This window comes from Platichthys flesus, chromosome 12 (assembly GCF_949316205.1).
Source record: "Platichthys flesus chromosome 12, fPlaFle2.1, whole genome shotgun sequence".
Lineage (NCBI taxonomy): Eukaryota > Metazoa > Chordata > Actinopteri > Pleuronectiformes > Pleuronectidae > Platichthys > Platichthys flesus.
The window spans coordinates 9840286-9866014 of record NC_084956.1 but is presented as its reverse complement, the minus strand read 5'-3'; the positions used below and the strand labels follow the sequence as shown (position 1 = coordinate 9866014).

The 25729-nt window shown below is 43.6% G+C and overlaps 1 protein-coding gene across 3 annotated transcripts in view; it reads left to right on the top strand.

Moving 5' to 3' along the window:
• Positions 1 to 9320: 9320 nt before the first annotated feature.
• Positions 9321 to 25729, top strand: part of pax2a (paired box 2a) — a 29656-nt gene continuing 13247 nt past the window's right edge. For 2 of the 3 annotated variants that reach the window (XM_062400367.1, XM_062400368.1), the window contains exons 1-8: positions 9321 to 9518; positions 11031 to 11199; positions 12219 to 12416; positions 15970 to 16055; positions 16209 to 16353; positions 17433 to 17470; positions 19886 to 19906; positions 24643 to 24818. In XM_062400367.1, coding sequence (XP_062256351.1) covers positions 9476 to 9518; positions 11031 to 11199; positions 12219 to 12416; positions 15970 to 16055; positions 16209 to 16353; positions 17433 to 17470; positions 19886 to 19906; positions 24643 to 24818 — 876 coding nt within the window. In that variant the 5' untranslated portion in view covers positions 9321 to 9475. Of the gene's footprint in view, positions 9519 to 10993; positions 11200 to 12218; positions 12417 to 15969; positions 16056 to 16208; positions 16354 to 17291; positions 17337 to 17432; positions 17471 to 19885; positions 19907 to 24642; positions 24819 to 25729 lie in introns of those variants that run through there. The other variant, XM_062400366.1, reaches the window with a different exon arrangement.

Sequence of the window (25729 nt, the reverse complement as noted above, 5' to 3'; positions counted from 1 at the left end):
CAGTGAAACAGAAAATAGATTCTGCCACAGACCAACATTCCTCTTTCCACTGCTGCCTTTCTTGAATGGATGCCCGTGCACCACACACTCCACAACTACTTCACCTTTTCCTTCTGCCCGCTAATTAGAAATCTTAATATGCAATCATGTTAACATTGGGTGTAAATTCTGCACCGCACATCTTTGTTTCTTACACACCTTACAGCAATTGATGGATATGCAATGAGACGCAGAGTCCCTGCCAGAGGGAGTAGCTCTGCAGCATGTGACACATCGCTGAGGCTGGGGGGGGAGAACGCCTTAAATTAATTAACATCGGACCTCTTGTAGCTGCTCACTTCTGTAAACAAACATTTTAATATGCAGTAATTAATTAAATCTGCCAAGCTACTCTGCCCCTCCCATAGATCTTCCTTCAGTCTTACTTTCCCCGTCTTGTTAAAGAGTTTATTATGTGCTGCGAGAGATGATCAGAATCATAACTTTGTTCTGCCACATCTCTCTGAAGCCATACATTTCTACGTTTTCAACAGCGACGTGACGTGAGATGTTATAATTCCGGCCTCCGATTTGCATCCAGATTCACACTTCCTGCATGGTGAAGGATATAAGGAGCAAATGTTACTTGACACTTGTGAGGAATGGACCAATAAAGAGAACATCGCAGCAGTCCTGCCCCCTTTAATAGCTTCTGCGTTCTGGCTGTGAGAGAACAAAAACCTCTTGGGCTGCGTTGACCGACTGCAATGAATAATGTTTGCTCTGACAGTCACAAATGTGTGTTTTTGACATCCAATATACTCTGTCTGCTCACTATGAGTGTGCGGGTCTTATTTTGTGGTAGGACAAGATGTTTTTATTTATATTTTTACCCCCAAATATGCAATTTATGTCAAATATTAATATACAAACTGCTGAGCTGACTGCACTGCAAATAAAATCCCTTTAAGTAGATAAATAACATTGATGTTAACGCTTATGTTAATTCGATAAAATGCAAACAGCCATTGAGTGGAATGTGAAAGTCAACTATTAGAATATAACTGTGCTGAGTATCAATGGATTTAGATTTATTTAGTAAGATTTCCTGTTCAAGATAAATAAATTCCAGACACTTCAATAAATCCCTCAAATTATCTACAGTGGGTAGTTTTGCATTTATCAGAGATGGAAAAAAATACGAAGATTGCGTGAGTTTATGGAAATCCACATCAGCAGGGAATGGATGCAGACTCAAGGGGCATCACTGCACAGGTAAGCTGCTTTTGGAGGGTTCATGTAAATCCTAAAGTCCAAAAGTCAATTACTGGGGCATCTCAAGCGTGTGTTACTGAAAGACTCTGATGTTTTATTGAAGAGAGGCTTTAATTCATCAGGCTTCTCAGCTCCCTTTCATGCAGCTCGGAGAGGGAGAGCAAGGCACCTCCTTCAGATGGCCAGTGTCATATATCACACACACACACACACACACACACACACACACACACACACACTGAGCAAGGAAGAGAAAGAGAGAGAGAGAACACACACTAATGCCCAAAAACAACTCTCAGGTGGTCTGCTTCACTCCACTGACCAGACCATTACCCCTACACACACACACACACAAACACACACATACACTCATGCACGCACACACACACACACACACACACACACACACACACACACACACACACACACACACAGCTCCTCTCTGTGCAGACCACACAGACTAAACAAGGAACTCAAACTCATCCATGCAGCATCTTGGGCTCTTTCCGTGCACAATTATCTTCATTTCAAACAAGCCGTTGACAAATTTTAATTACAGATAAAAAGCCCTTTCATACTGTAACCACCCACAGTTTGACGGACACCTCGCTCGCTGCTTTACAGGAGCTCGGAGGTCCCACTCTGCCGTGTTTTCTCTTGATGTCACCACTGCTGGTTTTGATGGTTTGGCGAGGTGGGAGTCACTGTATTATAATAGCATCACAATCCGCTGATCACAGAGCGTCGCCGCGCTTTATTCCCGACGGAGTATTAATAAACAAATACAGGCTGACACTGTCCCATCACAGCAGAACGAGGCCTCTGCCTCTAATGCGTCCACAGCTGGAATTAAAGCTCATGGTGGCATTGCCCAGAGTGAGGCAAGCAGACAGCTTATTTTTCCACTGTGATTAGCCAAACTGTGTCGCTCATATACAAATGGAAATGGGATGTGCATGAGTGTCCCCCTCTCCGTACCCTCTCTCTATCTCTCTCCCTCTCTCTTCCATCTGTCAAGACAATAGATTTTAATCTTTAATCCATGAGCAACCATTGAATACTGAGGAAGTACAAATTGCAGATGTTTTACTGTGTGTTTTCGTTCTTTCTTTTCATTTTTTTACTCCCACAACATCTCCTTCCCGCTGTCTGTCTCCTTGCTCAGGCCCTTCAGCTATACCTGCTATCTTCATGTAAGGTGTGTGCACTCTCGTACTTGCCACAACACAGAGATGGAGACACACACACATGCGCACAATCAGATACACACATTACACACCCTCATTCTGTGCCATCATGGTACCATATGACACTGTCATCATTTGGTAATTAAACCCTTGCTGGCTTTAAATATGAAAAGCTGGCAGGAGTTGATGATGATGATACTGGCTGTCGCTCAGCCCAGATTTCCAACAAACCATCCAGACACCAGGCAGGAAACATATTGTCCTTTTGTTGTCTTAGTTCGGCCATGCATCCCCCTTCTGAGGAGGAGGAAATGTCGTGCAAACTATTTATTTGGCCAATCACATACTGATCACGGATGTAATAACATTAATAATTGTGTAAAATACGCACATGTGACTTTAATGTGCCGGTGCATGGGGTAATAATTGCATCGAGTTAGGGAGAGGGAAGAGGTGCCAGAGACAAATGAGGGGATGGGGGGGGGGGGTGAGGGAGGGAAGTTTATTTAATGTTCAGCTCATGAGCAAGTGGGACGCTATTTTTAAAAGGGGGAGAGGAGGTGTGGCGGTGGCGGTGGAGGTCAGGTATAGTGTGGTGGGGGTTTTGGATGGAAGTGCAGGTGAGAACCTTGGCTGTCCGTGGAGAGGCGACAGGAAGAGAGGGTTTGAAGATGCATACCTCAACATTAACCTGAACCTCCCACCAAACACACAGACACACACACACACACACACACACACACACACACAAACACACACTTCCTTCCTCTCAGCCCCCTGGCAATCTTGGACAGAGCAGATACCATTGACCAGTCTAATGGACTATGCCATAAGATCTCTCCCCCCCCCACACACACACACACTACGCCGCCCAAGCAAAATCACCCCTCTCCCTCAATTTCTACTCGCTCTCTCCTGCAGACTCTGGTCATAACCCGTAAATGTGGTGTGCGGCTCTGAGGAGAGCTTAAGTTCCATTACTGACAGCCCACACAGCTTTATAGCCGTTTAAGCTACTCGATTTGGGTTCCTCCCATTTCCATGTTCCTGCAGACCCCCAGTGAGTCGCCTCAACGCCGACATAGAGGGGAAAAAATTCTTATTAAGATCGTTAATGTCAAGATTGCCGAGGCAGAGTCGGATCTGTGTTGTAAAGGTAATTTAAACACAGCAATATACAATGATACAGTCTAAACAGCACACAGGTCAGTTTGTGTGTGCGTCAATGGAAAGATGACCAGATGCTGAGTTGCTGTAAATGACCAGAAATGAACATTGGTCATAGTTTATTATGAGGACACTTCACACAGAAATTAATTTATTTTAATTGTTCTTTTGGGATTTTACAAAGCAACAATGGAATTAATGAATTGCAGTTCTTTCCACCATCTGATTCCTAACAATTCACAATTGTAAAACTCTATTTAAGTCCATATTTACTGAAATTTGTATATATATTTGTTTCTCAGTCACATTATAGGTGAGGTTATATATTTCCTGTATGTTTCCAAATTGCTAAAATGGACAATAATGTGCAGCCGTCATGACGATGGTGTTTTAAACAGAGCACACTCAGCCTGCAGGTGTAAAGTGAGCTGCTTGTTTGAATTTAAGTAAGGAACTCATCTTTTCTGGCTGAGTATCTTAGATATAAAGTGTTCCATAATACCCATTACTGGTCCTTGGTCCAGTGGCACTGCTATTGCCATTCCTGAACTTCAAGCACTGTAAAGAGCCTTATAATACAAAATGTTTGTTAAATAGCCGATAGAGAAGCTATAATCTTTTAATGTTGAATTTTATAGCTTTACCACGCTCTGTCGTTCTTGTGAATATTGTAATATCGCATTTTTACTGGTTATCCATCTGATAATGTTCCAGTTACTAAGTTTTATACTCTCCCTTATACCTTTTTTTTTGTATTTGCTCACACTGTTAAACACACAGAGAAAGTTTCCTCTGCAAAGTTTATATATGTGTCTGACTGGACTGAATCTCTGGAGGAGAGGGGGCACTTTGTGATGACTGTTTTAAAGTGGAGGTGTCGAAACTATGATTGGTATTTAAAAATATATGTAATCACTGTTTTGAGTAGGGAGCTGAAAAACAAAGCTTTCTTGAGCCAACTGTTATGAATTAAGACTTAATAAGTAAGTACACACTTCTCTTGGTTGTTTATATGCTCTCTCTCTCTCTCTCTCTCTCTCTCTCTCTCTCTCTCTCTCTTTCTCTGTGTGTGTGTGTGTATGTGTGTGTGCAAAAGAGAGTAGATGTTAAGCTGGCATTAATCTGCACATAACAATTACTAAAAGAACAAATTAATTTTTAATTAAAATTTTATTTTATTTCTGTTGCAAAGTGTCATAAATAGTATCACAATATTTTTTAATACTGAGGATTAGCTTCGAGAACTCGACACATGCCTCTGAAGGTGAAATATGGTGCTTTTCAAATATACTAATTTGAGGCTTCAGCAAGTTGCAACCGGAAATTGTATTATTTTCAGACACATAGGTAAGTTTGACTGTCCCCTTTAATTCTGCTGCATGTATTGATTTCTATTTATTTATTTTTGTATCCCCCTTTATCAATTCCTAGCTCATTGGAGCAGGGTCGCTTCCTCTTTTTGTTGTCGCTTAAACCGTTTAGTTTTGGATGATCGCTCAAAGATCCTGACGACCAGCGTGGAGAAGCGCGGCGCGCAGCCGGGGAGGGAGCGCAGGAGGCCGGACAGATCTACTGGGCTGCATCGCGGAGACGCACCATTAGACAAGGGGGAGAAGCATGGCTCACAGCCGCTGGTCGATCAGGTAAGGATCTCTGCCTCTAATGTCACTGTTTGTTTGCAGGTATGTGCTGGCTGCGCTGTGTGGGACCAAACTGAGTGCAGGCTGCAGCTCTGTGCTCCGAGCCTCTGGATTTGTATTTCACTATTTCATGCTCAGATCAAACAAAGCGTGGTGTGCCTCTCCTTCCAGACTGTTACAGTTTACAGTTGCTGTAATGTCATGTAACGCCATGAATCAAAATAAAAAATATATATGTCATCGGTTATTATAATTATTTGTGTTATTATTTGTATTTTTGTTATTATTATTATAGTACATTATAGTTTATTAACATCCTCGTATCTGCTTGGGGCTGTAATTGAAAACATAGATCTCAGTCTAATTCACCTCTCAATTTTGGGTGGAGATGGGAAGATCAATGGAAAACAGTTGTAATGATCTAATTAATTATCGCAAAATTAAAAGCAAGTACAAAATCAATCTGCGGTGGTGTCGCGGATATGGAGTCAAATTGATATCCATCTGCTCCCGTTGTAAAGCACATGAATAAGCAATCTGAGGACGCAGCTGATATCCTGCAGTTTGGCATAGCCTGCCCATATGGCTGTGGGTGTCAGGAGACTCCAAATCATTGTGGGGCATCGCAAAGTGACTCCTGGTATGATGCTGGTGTTTAGACTAATATAAAGAATATAGGGAATTGTGCAGAGAAACAACCCCACTGCTCTGTGGTGTCTGATGTGCAAATGCAATCCAATCAGGTCTTCTGTAAATCAGACACAAGATTTGGTGTCTGAGAATATAAAAGATGTAACATTGACTTTTACTTCAGTGACAACTGGGTGTCCTCGGTGGAATGAGAAAAGGTTTTTGGTGGAGGAAGTTTGCACAACTAAGCAGTGCAAGAAGATGTTGCTTCTATTTTTCTAAATGCTCACATATACAGATCAAATAAATCAATCATTATTTTCTACAGTTTATATAGCAAAGTTAAATTAGCTTTTAAACTCAAAGTCAAACCTGCAGTGGCTCCCAAACTGGAGGTCAGGAGACATCAGGCAGAAAAAATGGATTTCAATAAGTCCCCACCAGGTTAAAAAATTTCTAATAATATAATAATGATAATAATAATAATAAAATAATTCTCACTTCCAATGCTGTTTTATTCCACTGTATAAATGAATAGCCTAACAGAATATGTGTCTTAATAACTGAGGGTTGCTGGTGAAGGCAGACAGACTTAAAAAATGTCTCATACAGGCGAGAGAGACACATGAGGCAGATAAGAAGAGAAATATCGATTGTTGACGTGAACGTGCACTGAAAACAGGCCCTGTTAAAAAAAAAACGGGAGAAAAAGATTTGTTTTGTCCTCCGAGGAAACTCATCATCCTTCTCTCCATCCCTCTCTGTCTGTCTCTTCACTTCAATACTTCAAACACACTTAACAAAAAATACCCATTATTTGTATTATTTATAATAATGATTATTTTAATAATAATAATGATAATAATAATATTTCTAGTGTTTCATAGAAAAATTAAAAACAGGCCTAAAACATGTGAACTGTTAACCCTCCTTAATAAACAGTAGAACGAGCTGAAACTCTTTAATAATTGTTTTTAAGTGTCTGATGTGAAAATCAACTGTTTCTCTGCAACTGTGTCCAAGCTCCAGTATTCTACAATGCAGGCAAATCGAAAACAATAACTGCATCAGGCCTAATGGGACTGGGGTGAAGGCAGGACTAACAGTTTCTTAATTATCACACGCTTTATGTTTTCTTTTCTGTAGTGATGCTGTGACACGCGGGGACGTGCATCGTTCTGAGAGAAAGAGAGAGGGAGAAGGAGAGAGAGAGAGAGAGAGAGAGAGAGAGAGAGAGAGAGAGAGAGAGAGAGAGAGATAGAAAGAGGGAGGCATACGGGGGGGCAAATCGGGGTGTTGAGGGGGAAATAGCAGCAGCTTTAGGGCAAAAGTGCAGTGACGTGTGAAATTACAGCCCATGGTGCTACATATTGTACCAGAAGCTCCCTCCCCAAAAAAGGCAGAAACAAAAAAAAAAGAGGAATCGTCCTCAAAGTTGTCCAGAGGGCAGCTGGACGCAACACGGAGCCCTGCGTCATGGAGGAGTCCAGCGAGCCTCTAAATAACTGCTCGTTATTATCATTATTATTATCATTATTATTATTATTAGTAGTAGTAGTTGTAGTATTAGTATTACTGTTGTTGTACAGCAGTTTTCATGAAAAATAAGTATCCTAAGAACCTGCAGGAGATTGCAGTTGCATACATTATTTACAATAATCACTGTACATCAACACGATGCATTGATCAACTGTACATTTACATATGGTTTGTTACATATTTTTTACAGTGTTCTGGTTAATGGCACTTGCACAAGTTGATGGTGACCCCATGCAGCCAATTATATTGCGCACTTTTTGAAAATCTCCTTTGACCGAGTGTTTTTCACTTACCCTCTCGCTCTGTGTTTTCTTTCGGACTGAGCTCTTACCGGAAGAGATTAAGAGTGCATAATTCAGCTACAGTAGGCTTACCAGCGACCTTTGACCCGACCAACCTCAGCAGCATCACCCTACCTGCCTCCCTCCCTCCGTGCCTCCCTGCCTCCCTCCCTCCGTGCCTCCAGCCTGCAGGAGCACAGCGGGCTGCTGGCGAACCTACTGTGTGAGCGCCATCTACAGAGCGATGCTGCACACCGGCGGCGACTGGGATGATGATGATGATGGTATTGGTGATGATGATCTTGATGATGATGATGATGATGGCCAATACTGGCTGACTCTCCCTCTGCAGGCTCACCTTGCACACCTCCGACCTGACATGGAGAAGAGACAGAGTTTGTCTTGTGTGATAATAATAAATAAAATCAAAACCATGGTGAATAGAAAAGGTGCAAAGACTGTAGATATGTTTGGTCTTATTTTCTTTCCTTATTTAACAACAGGAAGATGTAAAAATATATTTTTTAAATGTCAACACACTTTCAAAAATAAATTGAATTGAATTAAATCGAATTCTGTTTTCTTGTGTTTCATACTTGCAAATAATATCTTGGAGATTGTGCAGTTGAAGCAGGAGGCTCACAAAGTGGGTTACTGGGTCGCTTCCACAAGTTTGCAACAACATAAATAATAGTTTAAATATTTTTGTTCTAATTAAGTGTACAATACAATGTGGAGAAATTAAACCTGTAATTCATGTCACTTTAAAAAATGTAGTGGCAACAATAGAAAATCCTCCCGAGTGTCCTTCTCGACCGTGTGTTTCTCTAAGTCCTGGAAACATCTGAGTTTGTGGAAACGCGTTAAACAACATGCAGCAGCCTGACAGCGCTTTACCTCTCTTCTTCCCCCCTGCCTTTAATTTCCTTGATTCCTCACCCCCAAAGTCTCATCATTTCCCATTTCGTCTCCCTCCCCTTCCTGGCTGTCGGATGCTGGGACCTCCTCATTTGAGCTGCAGGTTTTTACGTGGGCGAATCACAAAGTGTTGGAATCTATTGCCTTTGTCTGACAAGTCATCCATCTCTATGCGCGGGGATCTGTGGGATGGAGGTATAGAGGAGGAGGTGGAGGGAGGAGGGGAGGGAGGAGGAGGAGGGGGGGTGATCTGTGGGACTGCAGCTTTTAGAAACAGACACACAGCGAGCGGGGTTTCATTCTCAGCCCAAAGCTTTGCTCAGGCACAGCCCATTCTGGAGGAGAGGGGGACGCAACGCTCCGCCGTGTGTCCGTGTTGTTGTCATCTCCGCCCCTATCTGATTAAACCCACAGAGCCCGCCGCTCCTCCGCGCCGTCACATGCAAAACGAGAGAGGGATTCTTCTTTCTTTTTTTTTCTCGGCCTCGACATTTCCAAAGCGGACCCGTGGACACTCCAGCTCCTCTGCGTTCCGCCTCGCTCATGATGTCCTGTAAACACAGACAGTGAGAGCCGCTTTGAGCCAATGTTGCTGCGTCCGGTGCGCTCTGCACACGCGTGGGTCATGCTCCGCACCTGACAGCTCCTCTCTCCGCGCACTGCTCCCCTCACACTTTCACCGGAGGAGAAACTTAGAGTTGCCGCACTAGAAGTTGCTTGCCGCTGCGGACTCGTCCCCACACGGACTGCTTTACACCAAAAATATAGAAGTGCTCATTTTTTTTTTACCCCTACAAAGCTGCACCACTAAGGCGAAACGGCGACCTCAGTCGATTACCTTTCTTTCCTTTGCTATCCCATGGATATTCACTGCAAAGCAGACCCCTTCTCGGCGATGCACCGTGAGTATACTGAGTTAGTTCACACACACCGATGTCTCTGCTGTGGCTCCACTTACGGTCCAAATTAGTTTCAAGGCGTCTGCAATGATAATGATGTAAAGGAATAGGTAGAAATGTTAAAAAGGGCTTTTATAGATATGTTATATTTTACGTCCAGGCTCGATGTTTGCCAGCGTATTATGCCGGTACTGTAGATGAACTCAGATATTTTTTTATACAAGAGATTAAATGTGTTTTACTTTTACTTCCAGTTATCCAACCCTAATTGTTCTCATTGAAAGCCAAAGAGGAAATTGGCAAAGTTTAAAAGAAAACTAGTTTTGAATCAGTTTCAGTCACTTCATATCTTAAAGTTATAAATTCAACTTAGAAAATAATACTAGTTAGTAATATGTTTGAAAATAATAATTATGGCTTGTCTCACTCAAAAGTTTTATGTGGAGTTTTATTTTTTCTTAAGTTTCTAGTGTAAAGTATTCATGTAAATAAGAACATTTAAGATGTTTAATACCAATTACTCTGAAGTGAGAAATAGAAACTCCCTGAATTTAAATACAAAGCGTTTATTACCTGTGAAGTGACACACACGTTAGAGAGAGCAGAGCACGTTGTGTGTAAATGGGCCAGAACGTGTCACTTTATTAACCATCTCTTCGCATTCAGGTGCGTAAAAATAAAACCTGAAGTAAAAACAGAAGCAGCAGTTGTAACTGCGCCTTTCCTCGTGTGTTTCTTCCCCCTCCATATGATATGCGTAAAGAAGACCCGGCACCGTGCGTAAATTATTTATTCCTCCTCATTCGCACCATCCGCGTTTGTAATATGAGTTATCAAAGCTCATTTTAATTATTTACAGCAATTGTGCGAGGAAAATTAAACAGGTTGAAACATAATACCTGGCGACATGTGTTAGGCTGCAGGCGAAGAGATGCTCCTGGAAAATATTGCCTAACCGAGGCAGTGTGTTCAGGTAGAGGGGAGGAGGTTATGTTGTTTATTCCAAAAGAGACAATGAAGTGGATTTTATTATTAATACAAATTTATTAATTGTGGTATTTTTAAAAATGTTTATTTTTAATGAGTCTTTTTTTATATGTGTATTTGAAAGTAAAATAATCACAATAGGATAATTTTAGAGTTTTTAATCATCGGCATCATTGCCTTCATTTCTATCATGCTTTAACTTATTATTCATATTATAATTATAATTCTAGTAGGAGATATTTTCCAGATATTTTACAACAAAAGGTTTTTGACCAAATAGTAAATGTGCAAGCGTGTGCTTTTACGCATGTTGGCAATACAGATAAACACGTAAATCATACTGTGTGTGTGTTTGTGTGTGTGTGTATGTGTGTGTCTGTGTAAAGCAGTAAAGTGAAATACTGTAATTGGAAAAAACACATTCTCACCGTAAAGTAATATAAAAATCACTCCACTCGGTGCATAGACGCTGCGTCCTCTGCAGGTATGTAATGTTATGCCCCCCCTGTGCCGCTGTTGTGTCCCACGCAGGGCATGGCGGTGTGAACCAGCTCGGCGGGGTGTTCGTGAACGGCAGACCCCTCCCGGACGTGGTGCGGCAGCGGATCGTGGAGCTGGCCCACCAGGGCGTCCGGCCGTGCGACATCTCCAGACAGCTACGGGTCAGTCACGGCTGTGTCAGCAAAATCCTCGGCAGGTAAAAGGGGGGATCCAGCACCACTGCAACAGAGCCCTATGTGTGTCAAACATCAATCTTCTATAGCTCGTGTATATATGCGCACCCAGCTCTATTTCAGCCTCAGTCATCGGTTATGTAGGCAGGTCATTTTTTTTTTCTACTTTCTTTCTCTATTTATTTTTTTTTGCTTGAACACAGCAGTTCTGCGTCCGAGATATTCCCTCAATCACTCTCAGCCTCCCAAAAAATAAAAACCCCTTATTCCAAAGATATATTTTAGGAGTAAAGTTAAACATAAATTGAGAAAAAAATATCCCATTAGAATTAGAGGCTGTGTGAAAATTATAGGTGATAAAGAAAATATTGTGTTTCAAATAAAGGCTTGAGTTTAATATGACTCACAACCACATTAAACTCACATCTGAGCATCATATTCCATTTGGAGAAAAAAATAATACCATAAACACAGACTTTAAGTTGAAATATATTTTTTTTCCATGAGTGTAAAATGATAAATTAGTTTTACATCATTTTACTTCAGAGCACAGATGCTGTGAGATAATATTTTGAAATATATTTTTTTCAGCTATCAGAAGGCATTTCAGAGGTATTTTCATTTCACACACACTGAATGTTTTGTCACCAACATTTACCAATAGGTCATGGTGGCATGTATATATATATACGTGCATGCTACTGTATAAGCTCATGGAGACTGGAAAACTATCAAACTGTCCTTTGGTCCTGTCCGTGCCACTGCTTATATTGTGTGTTTTTTAGTTTTTTATCAGACTGCTTTTTCGTTGGAAGTCCGCTCTGTTCACCTCCCAGCTGACACACAAAAAATAGGCCCATACAACAGCACACTTCAACACAAAATGTAGATTACGCCCAGACATATTTGTTGTAGGTAATTATTATTTTCTGACCTACATAAGTGCAGAAGGTCGGCCTCTCATCATTCAGACAGCTGACTCACTGATTGTTGGATATAGGATGGATCCATTCAGGAACACTCACTCTGTCCCCCCATGCAGGTACTATGAAACCGGCAGTATTAAACCCGGAGTCATCGGTGGCTCCAAACCAAAGGTAGCAACTCCGAAGGTGGTGGATAAAATAGCAGATTACAAGCGCCAGAACCCGACCATGTTCGCCTGGGAGATCAGGGACCGGCTACTGGCTGAGGGCGTCTGCGACAACGACACGGTCCCCAGCGTCTCCTCCATCAACAGGTAGGTGGAAAAAGCTGATTTCGTTTGGTTTTGATCATGTTTAAAAGCTGTGCCAAATTGTGCCAAAATGCGTAAAATCTCCCTGAAGCACACTTCCCTTATTTGATTTTTCTTAAATGTGTAACAGAAAATGTCTGAGTGTGAAAACATTTCAAAAGGGAAATAAGAGTGGGGGGAGTCGTGTCATGCGCCACACCTAAATGGGATAAATCAGCTTTGAAATAAGCAGAGAGCCATTTTATCTCCACGGACGAGGTCTGAACCCTAGTCATTTGCAGCCGAGCCCCATATAGCCTATAGAACCGGGGTGGTCTCTCAAGTGCAATTCAATCCCCTGTGCGGCCCTCCACGACACTGCCTGCACACGGAGGAGGTGGGGGAGTCGAGACGGAGGCTGCATGGGGCCACGGAGAATCACATCTGTCTCGATAAAAACCGATCAATACCGCGTAACCGGATCCAGAGGCGCAGGGAAATACCCAACAAAGTCGTTCAATAGACGGAGACCACACTGCGACAGAGGCGGCAGCAGGCAGCCTCTTTATTGCTGTTTCCCCAACACTGAGGTGAATGTGGAGCCACAACACAGCACAATTTCACTCTTAATTATTAAAAACAAAGTTATTATTATTAATAATATTATTAATATTATTACTGTTATTGTACATTTACCTTTCATGACAAATAAAAATAGACTCAAGAACCTGTAGGAGATTGCAAGCCATTAGCATACATTCATATTATCATTTTTTAGCTTATATAGTATATTATTATTATAATTATTACTATTATTATTATTATTATTATTATTACTACTACTATTATTATTATTAGTGTAGAATAAAGGTTGAAAACTCCATAGAAATAGAAATATATAGTCCCCAAATGGATAGTTGGAGTATAAAAGAGTTTCTGTTAACAGACACCCTACACCTTCCCCTTCCCCAGATGGAGCGGGGACAGCAGTGGACAAAGTGTCTTTAGACAGAGGACGCCCGATGAAAAAAAAAATAAAAGCCCCAGCACTGCCTGCTGCAGTGTGCAAAGTGAAAAAAGTCCCCCCAGTGCCTGCGAGTGATGAACTTTGGTTAGAAGGCACTGTTCCAGAGAGCTGGTCATCGGCATTACATTTTAATGAGCTGAAGAGAGTCTCATAACACATCCAGCTTTAAATGGAGGAGATGGGTGAATCTTTATATAAAAAAAAAGAGACAGGGAAATAGAGAGAAAGGGAAAATTGGGCCACTGTGGAAATGGTGGTTTCAACAGGTCCTTTTGGTGCCACCATTTGTTCTAACCTGTTGTTCAGAAACCCAAGGGCAATGCATTCAAACAGGTACTGTGGCGGTGAAATGGTTTGAGCCGTGTGCAGGAGAGTCCTTTAAAACTAATTTTTCCTGTGCGTTAATAATTAACATGAATGCTTGTGGCGATGCACAAATCTGCATTACATCTTCGTAAAGCTTGACCTCACAAATCACAATCTGACACTCACCAGGTTTCACTCTTTCATTTCCACAAAGCCCGTTAGATGTGAAGAAGAGTTAATTGAGGTTTATTTTATTGCAGTAAAATGAGCAGTGTTCTAGAGGTGTTGTGTTATCTCCAGTGATAGGGTCCTGTATTCACATTACAGGCTTCTTTTAAAAACAATATTCAATTAATTGTGTTGCTGCTGCTGTCAAAGGGAGGATTGGGAAAGACATGACGGAGGGAGAAAGTGAGGAGGAGGAGTAAAAAGAGCCAAGCGGAGGGGGAGACGGAGGCAGTTGACCCCTGGTGGTCTCTGTGGTTAAGGGGCTGACCTCTGCTCTGTAGACTAAAGAGGATGTCCTGGCTTTAAACACATTTTCCCTGCATGAATTATTAAAGATTACACAGATACTGGGTTGCACTTTGTTTTGCTGCCGCAGAGAGGAGTTTCCAGCCGCTGCATCATGCCCAGTGGACACAGGCGTACCCATTGGGTCCTAAGTGGCTTTCAATCATATTGATCCACATTTTAATATTTCTTTGGGGAATTTTTTCTCCCTCCACAAGGGCCGAGCGCCAAAGTCGTTAATTCACCCATCCAAACTGCTTATTCAATACCAACAACACAGACTCGAAACAAAGTCCTTGAATTTATGAGGCTCCCTCGAGTCATGAGGTCAGATAACTGTTGTGGTGGGATGTTAGAAATTCAAATAAAATATTGATGTGTGTTTTCTGGAGGAGGCTGCTTGCCTTTGTTACCCCGCCTGAAGGAGAGAGTGTAGAGGACGCGTGAGATACTGAGGGGAATGAAAAGAGTCTTGATGTACATTTTTTTTTCTTTTGCCCCGAGGAAGTTTAACCCCATCGCTGCCTGACGCAGAGTTGATGGCTCGTTGCTGGGTGCTGCACGGGAACGTCAATTGCTTCATTTGCAGTCTGTTAAAGTCTGTTTTTGTCACACCTCTCCAGCGAGAGGGTGATTCCTGTCAGTACACAGCGCTCACACGTTATTGATGTTGGTTTGATGTTATGCGATCAGAAGTAGAGCTGAGATTGTGTAAATCCCATTGTACCCTCCTGTTTTCAGCAAAATTACCATTTACTATTTTTCCTATATTGTCTCTAATTTCTATCAATTTTAAAGTTGTGATATGATTGTGTCACGTCTTATAATCAAAGAGACACAATCATATGCTTGATGTGGCGGTGGTCTTGTGTTGGGCCAATAGGACTTCATTGCTTTCCTGTAACATGTAATTTAAAGATCTACATTTGCATCTGTTGTGCCTCTCTGCCTCGTCAACTTTTGTAAGCCGGAGTTCCCAGTCAATAAGCTGTGGTCGTCCGTCTGCAACAGACGCCAGCGAGTTGACAGAGAAATACAGAAATGGATTTAACGGGGGATGAAGACAGAAAGATAAAGAGATAAAGAGAAGAGCAGGGTGAGAGAGACAGACGCTGTGAAGTACAGTAAAAAAGAGAGCCCACTGGACACTATAGAGCAGAAATGAGAAAAGAGGATGAGGGTGGGAGCGGGAGGAGTGAAAGATCAGGGTTGAGGGATGGAGAGCGAGAGAGAGAGAGAATGAGGAGAAACGAGGGAGAGGGGAGCGGTAGAGGGAGATTATTAGAGTTGGCCAGGTAGAGCCAGTGAAGCCGATCATTGAGGTGAATTGATGTGATTTCATGCTTTGTTTGCAAGATCATTCAGACCAAAGTGCAATGAAGACTTTCCCGCCACATCACATCTTACTGGTGTGGGGACTTTATCATATTTCTAACCTCAGAATCCAACTAGATTGAATCCACAACCTCAGGGGGGCAGCCACTATACAGCTGCACACAGGAGCTGAGAGATTGCCCCTAAGGCCCCCCACAGATTGGCTAGTTTTGACAGGGCCTGAGTGCGAGGATACACACGTCCCAAACGACGGAGCACTAGTACATGCACGGGCGTAAAGTGGATGCGATGTGCCGTGGTTTAGTGTCCCGGGGCGGATGCAGGGGAGCTGGTGTGAAATCTCTGTGCTCTGGCAGCAGAATTGATTGATCCATGTCTGTTTGTTCGCCTCACCAGGATTATCCGCACCAAAGTCCAGCAGCAATTCCACCCGTCCCCCGACGGATCTGTCACGCCGCTCTCCCCGCCCGGCCACACCATAGGTGAGCAAGAACGAGGCCACACACTGATTTACAGCAGGAGGAAAACATGAAGACCTGCATGTATTTACCCATTTTCAGCAACATGCACCTGTGTGAATCCACAAATGATCCACTCACACACTGTACACACACTAACTCAGCTCTCTTCATCAGTGCCCAGCACAGCCTCCCCCCCTGTGTCCAGCGCCTCCAACGATCCCGTAGGATCCTACTCCATCAACGGCATTCTGGGTATCCCCCGCTCCAACGGCGAGAAGAGGAAACGAGACGAAGGTAAGGGAGACACAAGACCTCCTTTGTTTTCCCATCCTTTTAATTCTCTCCATCACTCGTCTCCCACTTTTGCTTTTCCTGTGTGTGAAGAGGATGGCGTTTATGACAGCGCTGCAGCCCAGTGTGTTTCTGTGCGCTGTCTCCAGTGACTTGTTATGTTGTGTAGCAGCCAGGGCAAGTGTTGTGATTCAATCAGCTCTCTGATGCCCTATGTTTTACCATACGCCCACAGAGCTGCATCTCAATTTCATAACATGCTCAGGCGTACTCTAGATATCCCATATAGCTGTCATACAAGTCAAATCCCCCTTGGCAAGGCATCAGTGCTGCTGTTCTTTTCAGTTTTATATCATAAGAAGAAAAACAAGGCAGGAGAAGAAGTTGTTTTTGTGGTTCTCTGCCACGATACCATCAGTTAACCACCACACAGTTTACATTTAACATTACATAGATATATAAATACATTTGTGGCTGAGCTGTATTTTATTCTGAAGGGCTGAACAGCATTTAAAACTCAATAATATTGTATTTTTTGTAAGACTGCATACTAGACTACACACAACATCAGGGACTGGCAAGAAAATAGATATGCTCAAAGATTAAGTGGAGGCCTATCCGGTCCAAGCCAGAATTTCTCATTCCTAGGCAAGGCAAGAGTGGACACACACTGCCTGAGGGCTAATAGATTATCGGTTGTGCAAACAATTGGCTTTTTTAATGCCTATGAATTAACATGTCCCTAGTGGAGGCCTGAACAGGTGTAGGAACAGACCGGTGGAGGCAGCGAGGGGGCTGCGCGTGTGTCTGCATGTGTGTGCGTGTGTGTGCGTGCATGTGTGTGTGTGTGTGTGTGACTCTGTTGTGCTTCTTTGAGGTGGCTGATGGGATTATACGGTGGAAATTATCCAAAAGAGCACTCATCAAAACAAGCCACTTCCTTCTTTCATGTTTCTGTCTCTTTAGTTCTCTGGAGTGGCAACCACATGGACGGAAGGAAAATCGGACATTGTAAGTTGAAGTTAAACAACCTTCTCTTCTGCTGCTTTGGTCAATCAGATCACTTTCCTCCTAACTGCTGCTTTCGCTCTTCCTCTGGGTTTTGAGTTTAAAGGCAGGCGGGGGGGGGGGGGGGGGGGGGGTTCGTTCCAATAGATAATCTGCCAAGAAATTAAAATGATAAAACGTAAAGTGACCATGGCAAACCTTATTTTCCGTTTAATAGCATCAAACTCAATATACAGTAATGTTCAGTTGTGTGTATTCACAATTGTTATGAGGCACAAATATGGATTTTCAACACGATGCGGTTTATTCTAAGAAAAAAAACAATAATAATTATTAGCCTGTGTTGTCAAGGAGCCTCTTGTGTCTTGTTATTTAGATTAATTTAGCGTTGCCCATATTTTTTGAATTATCTCAGCTTTGTTCTTATTTTACAAAACAAAGTTACAGTTATAACCTCAGCTGCAGAATGATCTGTGGTAGAAAAGGCCTGGTCCATGTGAGCTGGATAAGAATATGTCCGGGCAGAAACGGGCCTCCAAAAATTTTTAAATGTTCCTTGGCAACTCACAAATCCACAAGTAAATAGATAAGAAGTGGATAAATGCATTGAAAACAAGGGGAGACCGGGACTTTCTTGCATGTCTGTAAACAAATGTCATACTTTAACTCGCAATGTTTAACGTGTGTGCTATTGCTGTTCATTTGGCCATTTTATGTGAAAAAAAAGAAGTGCATCACTGCTGGTGTTGGCGGAGGTGTGTGTTCCCGGTGTGGCTGAAGTCGGTGGTTGCCCTTTGAGGAAGAAAAAGGTCCCCATTACCGGAGGGCTGTAGAGATAATGTAGTGTGACACGCGTAATGTACACCGGGTCCCCGTAAGACGAGCTTCAGGGACATGGATGCCATAAGAGCCATTAATCTGTCCTTGTCATGTGTTATTGCAAATTAAAAGTAGCATGTTACACTGGACGGCTCTGAGCGGAGATGGGTGGAGGAAGAATGGAATAGAGGGATAAGAGATCAAGAGAAATAGGGCGGAAAAAAGTGGGTTTAGGAGGTGAGGAGGGAAGAAGGAGATCCTGGCAGCCTGACCGAGAATTGAGCAAGGATCAGTTTTAGGATCTGTGCCTGTATGTGTACGCACACAGACACCTGTGCATGGAAATGTGTGTGTGCACTAACGTAGGAACTCTTTGGCTCTGGATGCTCCTTGCACAGTGAACATAGTGACATTTAAAAGAATTTGCAATTCTGCGGAGAAAAGCTATTAATTCACAAATTAACATCTCACCCCCCCTACCCCCTCCCTCCCTCCCTCTATCTCGGATGTGCAAGCTATCGAAAAGACAAAAGAAATAGCCTTAAGGGGGGAAAAAGAGAGAGTCTCAGCCCTATCTGTGGAGAGATTGGTTTGCATGTCTGCAAGCAGCGATACCAATTATGCCAGAGCTGGGAGAATGCATCTCAATGCCCCCCCCACCCCCTTTCCCCTCCTCCTTTCCCCCCCCCACTCCTTCTCTTCCACCGCCATCACCACCACCACCACCGCTGCCGCCGCCACCCCGAATCTATCCACAGCCAGATTTATTTGTGTATCTCATTACAGGAAATGGGATGTTGTTCCTGCCAAATGCATTAATAGTGAAGTGGGGAAATTAGCCTGTTGTACAGCACGCTCAAACTCAGTCATTTAAACCTATGGTGGAGGTGGAAGCCAAGAAAAGACTTGGGAGGATAGGGTGACGAATGCTGTGAGGTTGTCAGATGTTGGATCACAGCGTGCCGAAGGTGCATGCATTTGTTTTAAAAAGTTTGCGGCCTCTCCGCTGGAATCTCAGAGATGAATTTTGAGTGAATTATCTCAAAACGCAAGTCTGCTCTCATTTGTTCACCTTCCTCGAAGAAATGCTGTTGCTATTAGCGCCGCAGCTTTATGTAAATTCATGTTTTCTTACCAACTTCCTCCTGACCTTGCCACTGTGCGCAGTCAGGTTGATGTGACCTGAGTGTATGTTTCTCTCATCACCGGCTTACCAGGTCCTGGATGGCGCCCAGTGGGGAGGACAGGCAGCAGGGAGCTGCAGTGATAAATTAGATGGAGAAAGCAAAGGTCATAACTTGTGATTGTAGCGTGGGTGTGGGATGAGTGTAGAAGGAGCTGATGAGTGTGTGAGCGGGGAGGAAAAATATGGCCCTGGCAGGTTGTTCATTCAGGACATAAAAGACCGATCGTAGCACCAGAGTCACATCAACCTTGTTCAATAGCTGCGAGAAAAAATGAATACAGTCACCTTGTTGATTTGTTCAAATTTGATATTTGGCCTTTTTGGGGATCGTCCGCCGTGTATCTCTTACACATATGACCCATTTATGGAGTTTAGATCAGTTAGTGTATGGATTTGAACCTGGGCCTACACTGGTTGGCTAGTCAAGCCAGTCCATGACAATGAGTCAATAGAGGATCGCTTTAGAAAATAAATGCATCCAGAGCGAGACAGAAATAAATGGAATCATGAGCACCATGATGGCCCTGATGGGGTGTGTGTGCCAGAGAAAAGCTCTGGTCTGAGAGGGGCCACAGAGCGTAACATAGAGACAAGAAGCTGTTAGGGCCCCGACAGTGGAGGAGGACACAAAAGGGTCCACGCTGCATCTCTCCCCCCTCCTTTTTTCCGCGCTCAATCTCTGTCGTTCTTCCCCTTCAACGTTTCATTCCTCCTCTCATCTTCCCCGTCCTCTCTCTGAGTCCTTTGCGTTCAGCGGCGTAGCTGCGTGAGACCCCCCGTATATAGTTGTAAACAACGCACAATGAGATCCGTCACCAAAATATAAGGAGAGGGAATTCACTCAGTGGAGAGGAATCTTGTCAGAGAAAAGTCAATTAGGGGCGCCGATGCCAAGAATTAATGGAGCAGTGCATTACTCAGCTTGAGGAGGGAGAAATGGCGAGAGAAAAGAAAGCGTATACGTTAATTGCATTTCCACAAATACTCGCCACACAGGGTGGAGACGCTAAACGACAGACTGGTCCAGAGGAGGGTGGAGATGAAAGCAGAGGAGGACAAAGGATAGTTAGAGAACAGTGAGAATATTTCATATATATCCCTCATATGGGATTTCTCTGTAATTTATCCAACTGAAATAATATAAAATCACAAAATGGTGTGTTTTTCTTTTTTCTTCTTGATTTTTGTGAGGCGATTTGCTTGATTTGCTTCCTTCTTTTTTAAAAGACGTGAGAGAATTTATTGCAATAGTCCCACTGCAATGGCACACTGGGATTTTATACTGCGTGTTTCAAATGGTTTGCAAATATTACATCAGTTTTATTTGGCAAACTGTTTTATCTTAATTGACAGTTTTTTTCCCCCACGAACACGCATCACAAGCAGTTCAGTGTTTTGCTCAAGGACACGTTGACATGTGGGGAGGAGACGAGTTAGCCTGGAAAACTAACCACCAACAAACCCCCAATGTACGATTAGCACCCGGCTCACTCTGAGTTGAGTTACAGACGCCGCTCATGAACTGAATCCAAACAGTCGTGTGCTTTTGTTTAGTCGTTTTAAACCTCTATCTTTGGCCCTGCGTCTGAGAATGTGAATTACAGTACATAAAATAAGAACGTGCTTGGAAAATACTATCCATGCAGCCCCAGTGCCTCAGCAGTGAGTGCAAACATCAAATGAGCATCACTTCGCCCGCTGACACTCAGTACACTGGTTGGTGGTGCTAAATCGAATTAATAAAGCTCTTAAACACGCCACAACATAACAGGATCTTAACAGCCATGGCAGCGGGGCTGTCTCTCTCCCTCTCTCTCCGCCACCCCACCCACCTCTCTCCTTTCCGCTTCACGGGTTTCATAAATATAGCTTACAGCGAAGGAGTTTTCACCCTCTGGGTATACCAGTTTGTTTGTGCTCTCTCTTTTCTTTTCCCTTTTTTTCCGAGCTCAACTGCATTTTTTTAAAACAGCGACAAATGATCCACAATTTGCGATAGCATCATCCCGCCCATCAGCAGAGGACGAATAGGTAAACGGTCCACCCGCAGCCTCTGATCTAGGAAACCCTGTGTCGTTGATTTACGGAGCCGGTGTGTAGGAATTCATTTGCCTTTCAAACAACTCCTCCCCCCCCCCCCCCCCCCCCCCCCACCACCACCTCTTGTCTGCTCTGTTATCTTATCACAGGAGCAGGGGAGATGAAAGAAGGACATAAAGTGCCACCTTGCCAACACAAGACGTTAACATCCCCCTTAGAGACAAGTAGAGATAGAAGACAGCTTTTGATGCCATTGTAGTCGGCTTCACAGTCGCTGGTGTCATTGGTTTAATCTTTGTGAGCGTGTGTGTACAAATGGCTGAAAGGGTTTTAGCTTGCTGGAGGCCTTTAACAACTTTTATTGTGAACCAGTTGCAGTTTCATGTTCATTCGTTGAATTTGCAGTCGATTTTTTTTTGGGACACAATTACCAGCTTCCGTATCTTCAACATGGCTCAAAGAGAGAATTAGCTTTTTGGTGGATGATGTGTGAATGTCACCGTTAGAGAGTCTTGATTTCTTTAGTATTTTTTATCTCGGTTTGTCTCCTCGCACTTTGGTGTTAAAACAAAGAGACGCAGTCTGCTGGTGCTGTGGGATTGATAAGAGGATACCTGCTGAGACACCCAAAGGGGTTGGAGAAACAATGAGAAAATGAAAAAAAAGTGAGTCAATGAGAGACACACACACACAACCACAAACACACAAACACAACTGACAGTCGGGCTTCACACTCCACTTGACACGCTGACTGTCAAAGGATGAATCTGATTTATTGCAGCTATCTCATGATATATGTCAAACATGAGCCTCTAATGGCAAATCCTGAAAATAAATGAAATACTATTATTTCAATTTAACGGCCATATCTTCAATTTCTTTAGCCACATAAATTTGAAATATATTGACATACATGACTGAAGAGCCAAAGATGAAAAAATCACTCTTATGTTTTACATTACTAGTGTAAACAAACCTTTTACTATGGCACCTTCGCCAGGACCCTTATGAAACCTGGATCTGGTTGGACAGATATTTATTTGGATTGGAGACACATTTTTTTTTTGGGGGGGGGGCATAAATATGGATAAATATCCATGTAGGAAAATCAAGAAAAACAGTTTATCTCACAAGAAAGTGGGAACAATAATAACCCTAATCTGTATCGGCACCATGAATTTAATTGGTTCTTCCTTGGGTCATGCCTCACCCCTCCACAAATTTTCATGGAAATCGGTTGAGTAGTTTTTTGCGTAATCTAGCTAACAAACAAACAAATGTGGGACAAGAACATAATCTCCTCGGCGGGAGCACGAAGTGTCGCAGGATATTGATTCTGCTGTTGTGTATTTCTCGTCGGTTCAATTTCCACGTTCTAGAATTTGCTTTTAATTTTGCCAGTGAGGCTTTTGATTATGTTTGCACCACAGAAAGTGCAAAAAAAAATAGAATATCCTACAATGGCAATCTATGTCCCTTGGCTGCCGGTTTAGAAAGCCTGGTTCTGTGTGTGAGAAGCTGCTGAGTATGAACATGCTCCTCCGGTGTGAATGACAAACACTCGCTATTGATTGAGCTCGCCTCTTTCCTCAGACCAGCTGATACGATGTAATTAATGACTCTATTCATTATTATCATCTATTTTCTTCTGTACCACAGACAACAATTGAGTTTCATACGGCAACGCTAATGCTGCTCCGACACCAACACCAACCCTTCACCCAATGGAGCTGTTGAAAAAAAAAAGCCTGTGCTAACATACTTGGTTAACTGATGGAAGGAAAAGCACACGGGGAAGGAGAAAAAAAAATGGATTCCTTCATAAATGTTACACAAAGCCTAAAGTCAATATATTTCAGTGGTGAAATTCACATATACACACACCTTTCTCTTTTCACACATACACACACACACACACACACACACACACACACACACACACACACATGCACCCAATTGCAGTTCTATTCCATTCCCTCCATGGATCTATTTCTTGGTGCGAGTCGGGGTTCATCCTCTGGCCTCAGCCATTGAAAAAAGGTCAAGCAGCCGAGCAGAATGGCAATAACGCCCCTGAAATGGTACCATCAGTGGAACATGATTGATCAATTGAATTCCATAGCACAGAAAAATGTGGGATTAAGTAGAGTATTATACGCACAATGAGTTGAGGCATGATGTTCATTCCAAGTTCATTTCGCCTCCCTCCTCTGCTGGCGGATCAGGCAATCAATAGCGGCCTTGCATATCATATATCACCGCTGCTCGCCCAGGAGAGAACATAATCTGCTGCAAATTTAGAATGACAGATTTGTACGGTAGCTAAAGCCCTCATCCGCTGTTGGCGGTCGGGTGTAGGGAGGAAAGGGAGGGTGGCGGGAGGCAGGCAGTGGAGTAGAGGTTCCTGGGATGCTGGCTGGAGGTTTTAGCCGATTTCTTTTTTTTCCTTTTTGCTTTCAGTGTTCAGGACTTGATGAGTGAGCAGAGGTTGGAGCTGATAGCGGCAGCGCTGGGCTCCCTGGCTGAGTTGATAGGGTCAGAGATCAGGAGAACGAGGGAAGCATAGGCTCATTTGTTTATATAGAGTGTGACCGAGTGAGGAAATGCATACGCTTGCCCCCGACGCCCCGTCCTCATTCGGCCCTGAGTGCCGTCCCCACTCCATTCTGTTTTCCAGAAGACAGGTAATATGTGGGGTTGGTAAGATGGAGGGTTAGAAGGAGAGACGGACAGAGGGAAGGGTAATATGTTCACGAGGAAATAGTACAGTTAAATAATGGCTCCCCATTTCCCGCTGGCAGAGTGAGAGGCTCTGTATGTAATCGGCAGCCCCACTTTCTCCACCTGAAACACGCTCTCCCTTACAAGTATATATTTGCACTGAAGGTAATCCATCAATTACCATAGACCTATCACATGATGACCGCGCTGATGGTGGTCACAAGGAGAGGAGGGGTGGGGGGATGTGGGGGGGGGCAGAGAGCTGCTCGAGTGAGTGAATGTGTGAGAGAGGAGGAGAGAGACGGTGGGAAGCAGAGAGGGAGATAAAACGCAGACATGCCGCTGGGTCTCCCTGAATTTACGGCCGCTCCTCGTGCCATCACTCTCGCACCCGTTGAGCTCGAAAATGTTCTCCTCCTGCTTATCTCCGCCTGCTAGAATAATGACAAGTAAAGTAAAAAGAAAACGATGGAACCAGGCCCTGATCCAGAATATTCTCGCCCTCTCTTCCTCCTTCCGCTCTTCCTTTCCGTCTTTCTCTAGATGGCTCTGATGGCTCAGGCCCCGGCAGCGACTCTCAGGGCAGCGTTGAGAGTTTAAGGAAGCATCTGCGAGCGGACGCCTTCACCCAGCAGCAGCTGGAGGCCCTGGACCGTGTGTTTGAACGTCCATCTTACCCTGATGTCTTTCCCACTTCAGAACACATCAAACCTGAGCAGGTTGGCCACACAGATTTCTCTCAACACTGACATTTACAGCCCGGCAGCTTCTTCCCCTGTTACCCCTTATGTTGGAGTAGTCAACAATAACATAATTCACACAGATTTCTAATATTATGACCTGATACACATTCTGACACAGGCGACTAAAGGCTCTGCACAACTTCTTGCTGAACGCAAACGACCAGCCTACAGCCTATTACAGCGGATAACCTATATTTACATTTATTAGACTGTTAAACAACAAGAGACTATTAATTTCTCCATTGGAACTCTATATGGGTGCCCACGCAGCCTTAGCAGTGCCCTAATTGAGTTCATTTTCATCTCTGTGCGATCGCGGGGAATTACAGCGGCGATAAATCAGAGGGACAGCCCCTCAGCCGGCTCTACAGCCCCTAATGCAGCTAATTACCAAAGTGATTTCTACGGCAAGATCAATACCAAAACGAATTGGAAATGACTTGCAATCACAAAGAGTGGAGGAGAGGTATTAAAAAGGCGAGAGGAAGGTGGAGGAGGGGAGAGAAAAACGGCGTCAGAATGGTCCAGAAAAATCAGTTTTAATTTGATGTTATATTAATCAGGCCGCTTTGCACTCGTTCTGCGCGCCTCCTTTTTTTCTCCCTGTGTCCAACACCCCCTCCTTTTCTTAAAGTGGTGAAAAGGTGGGATATTAGGCTATTAGGGGCTTGTCTGGTGTCTGCGTCAGGGTATTAAAAAGCCATTTTGAGGAGGCCAGGCTGAATAGGCCTCATCCCTCCCACACTTCTGGCAGCCATGTGGTCAGGTCATTCAGGCCCCTCTGTGCTCGCCACTCGCCCGGCCCTGCCCAGCCCTGCCCACAGCCCATCTGCATGACAAAATGGCCCTTGTGCTGCGGAGGCCCAGCGGAATAGAGAGGAACATCC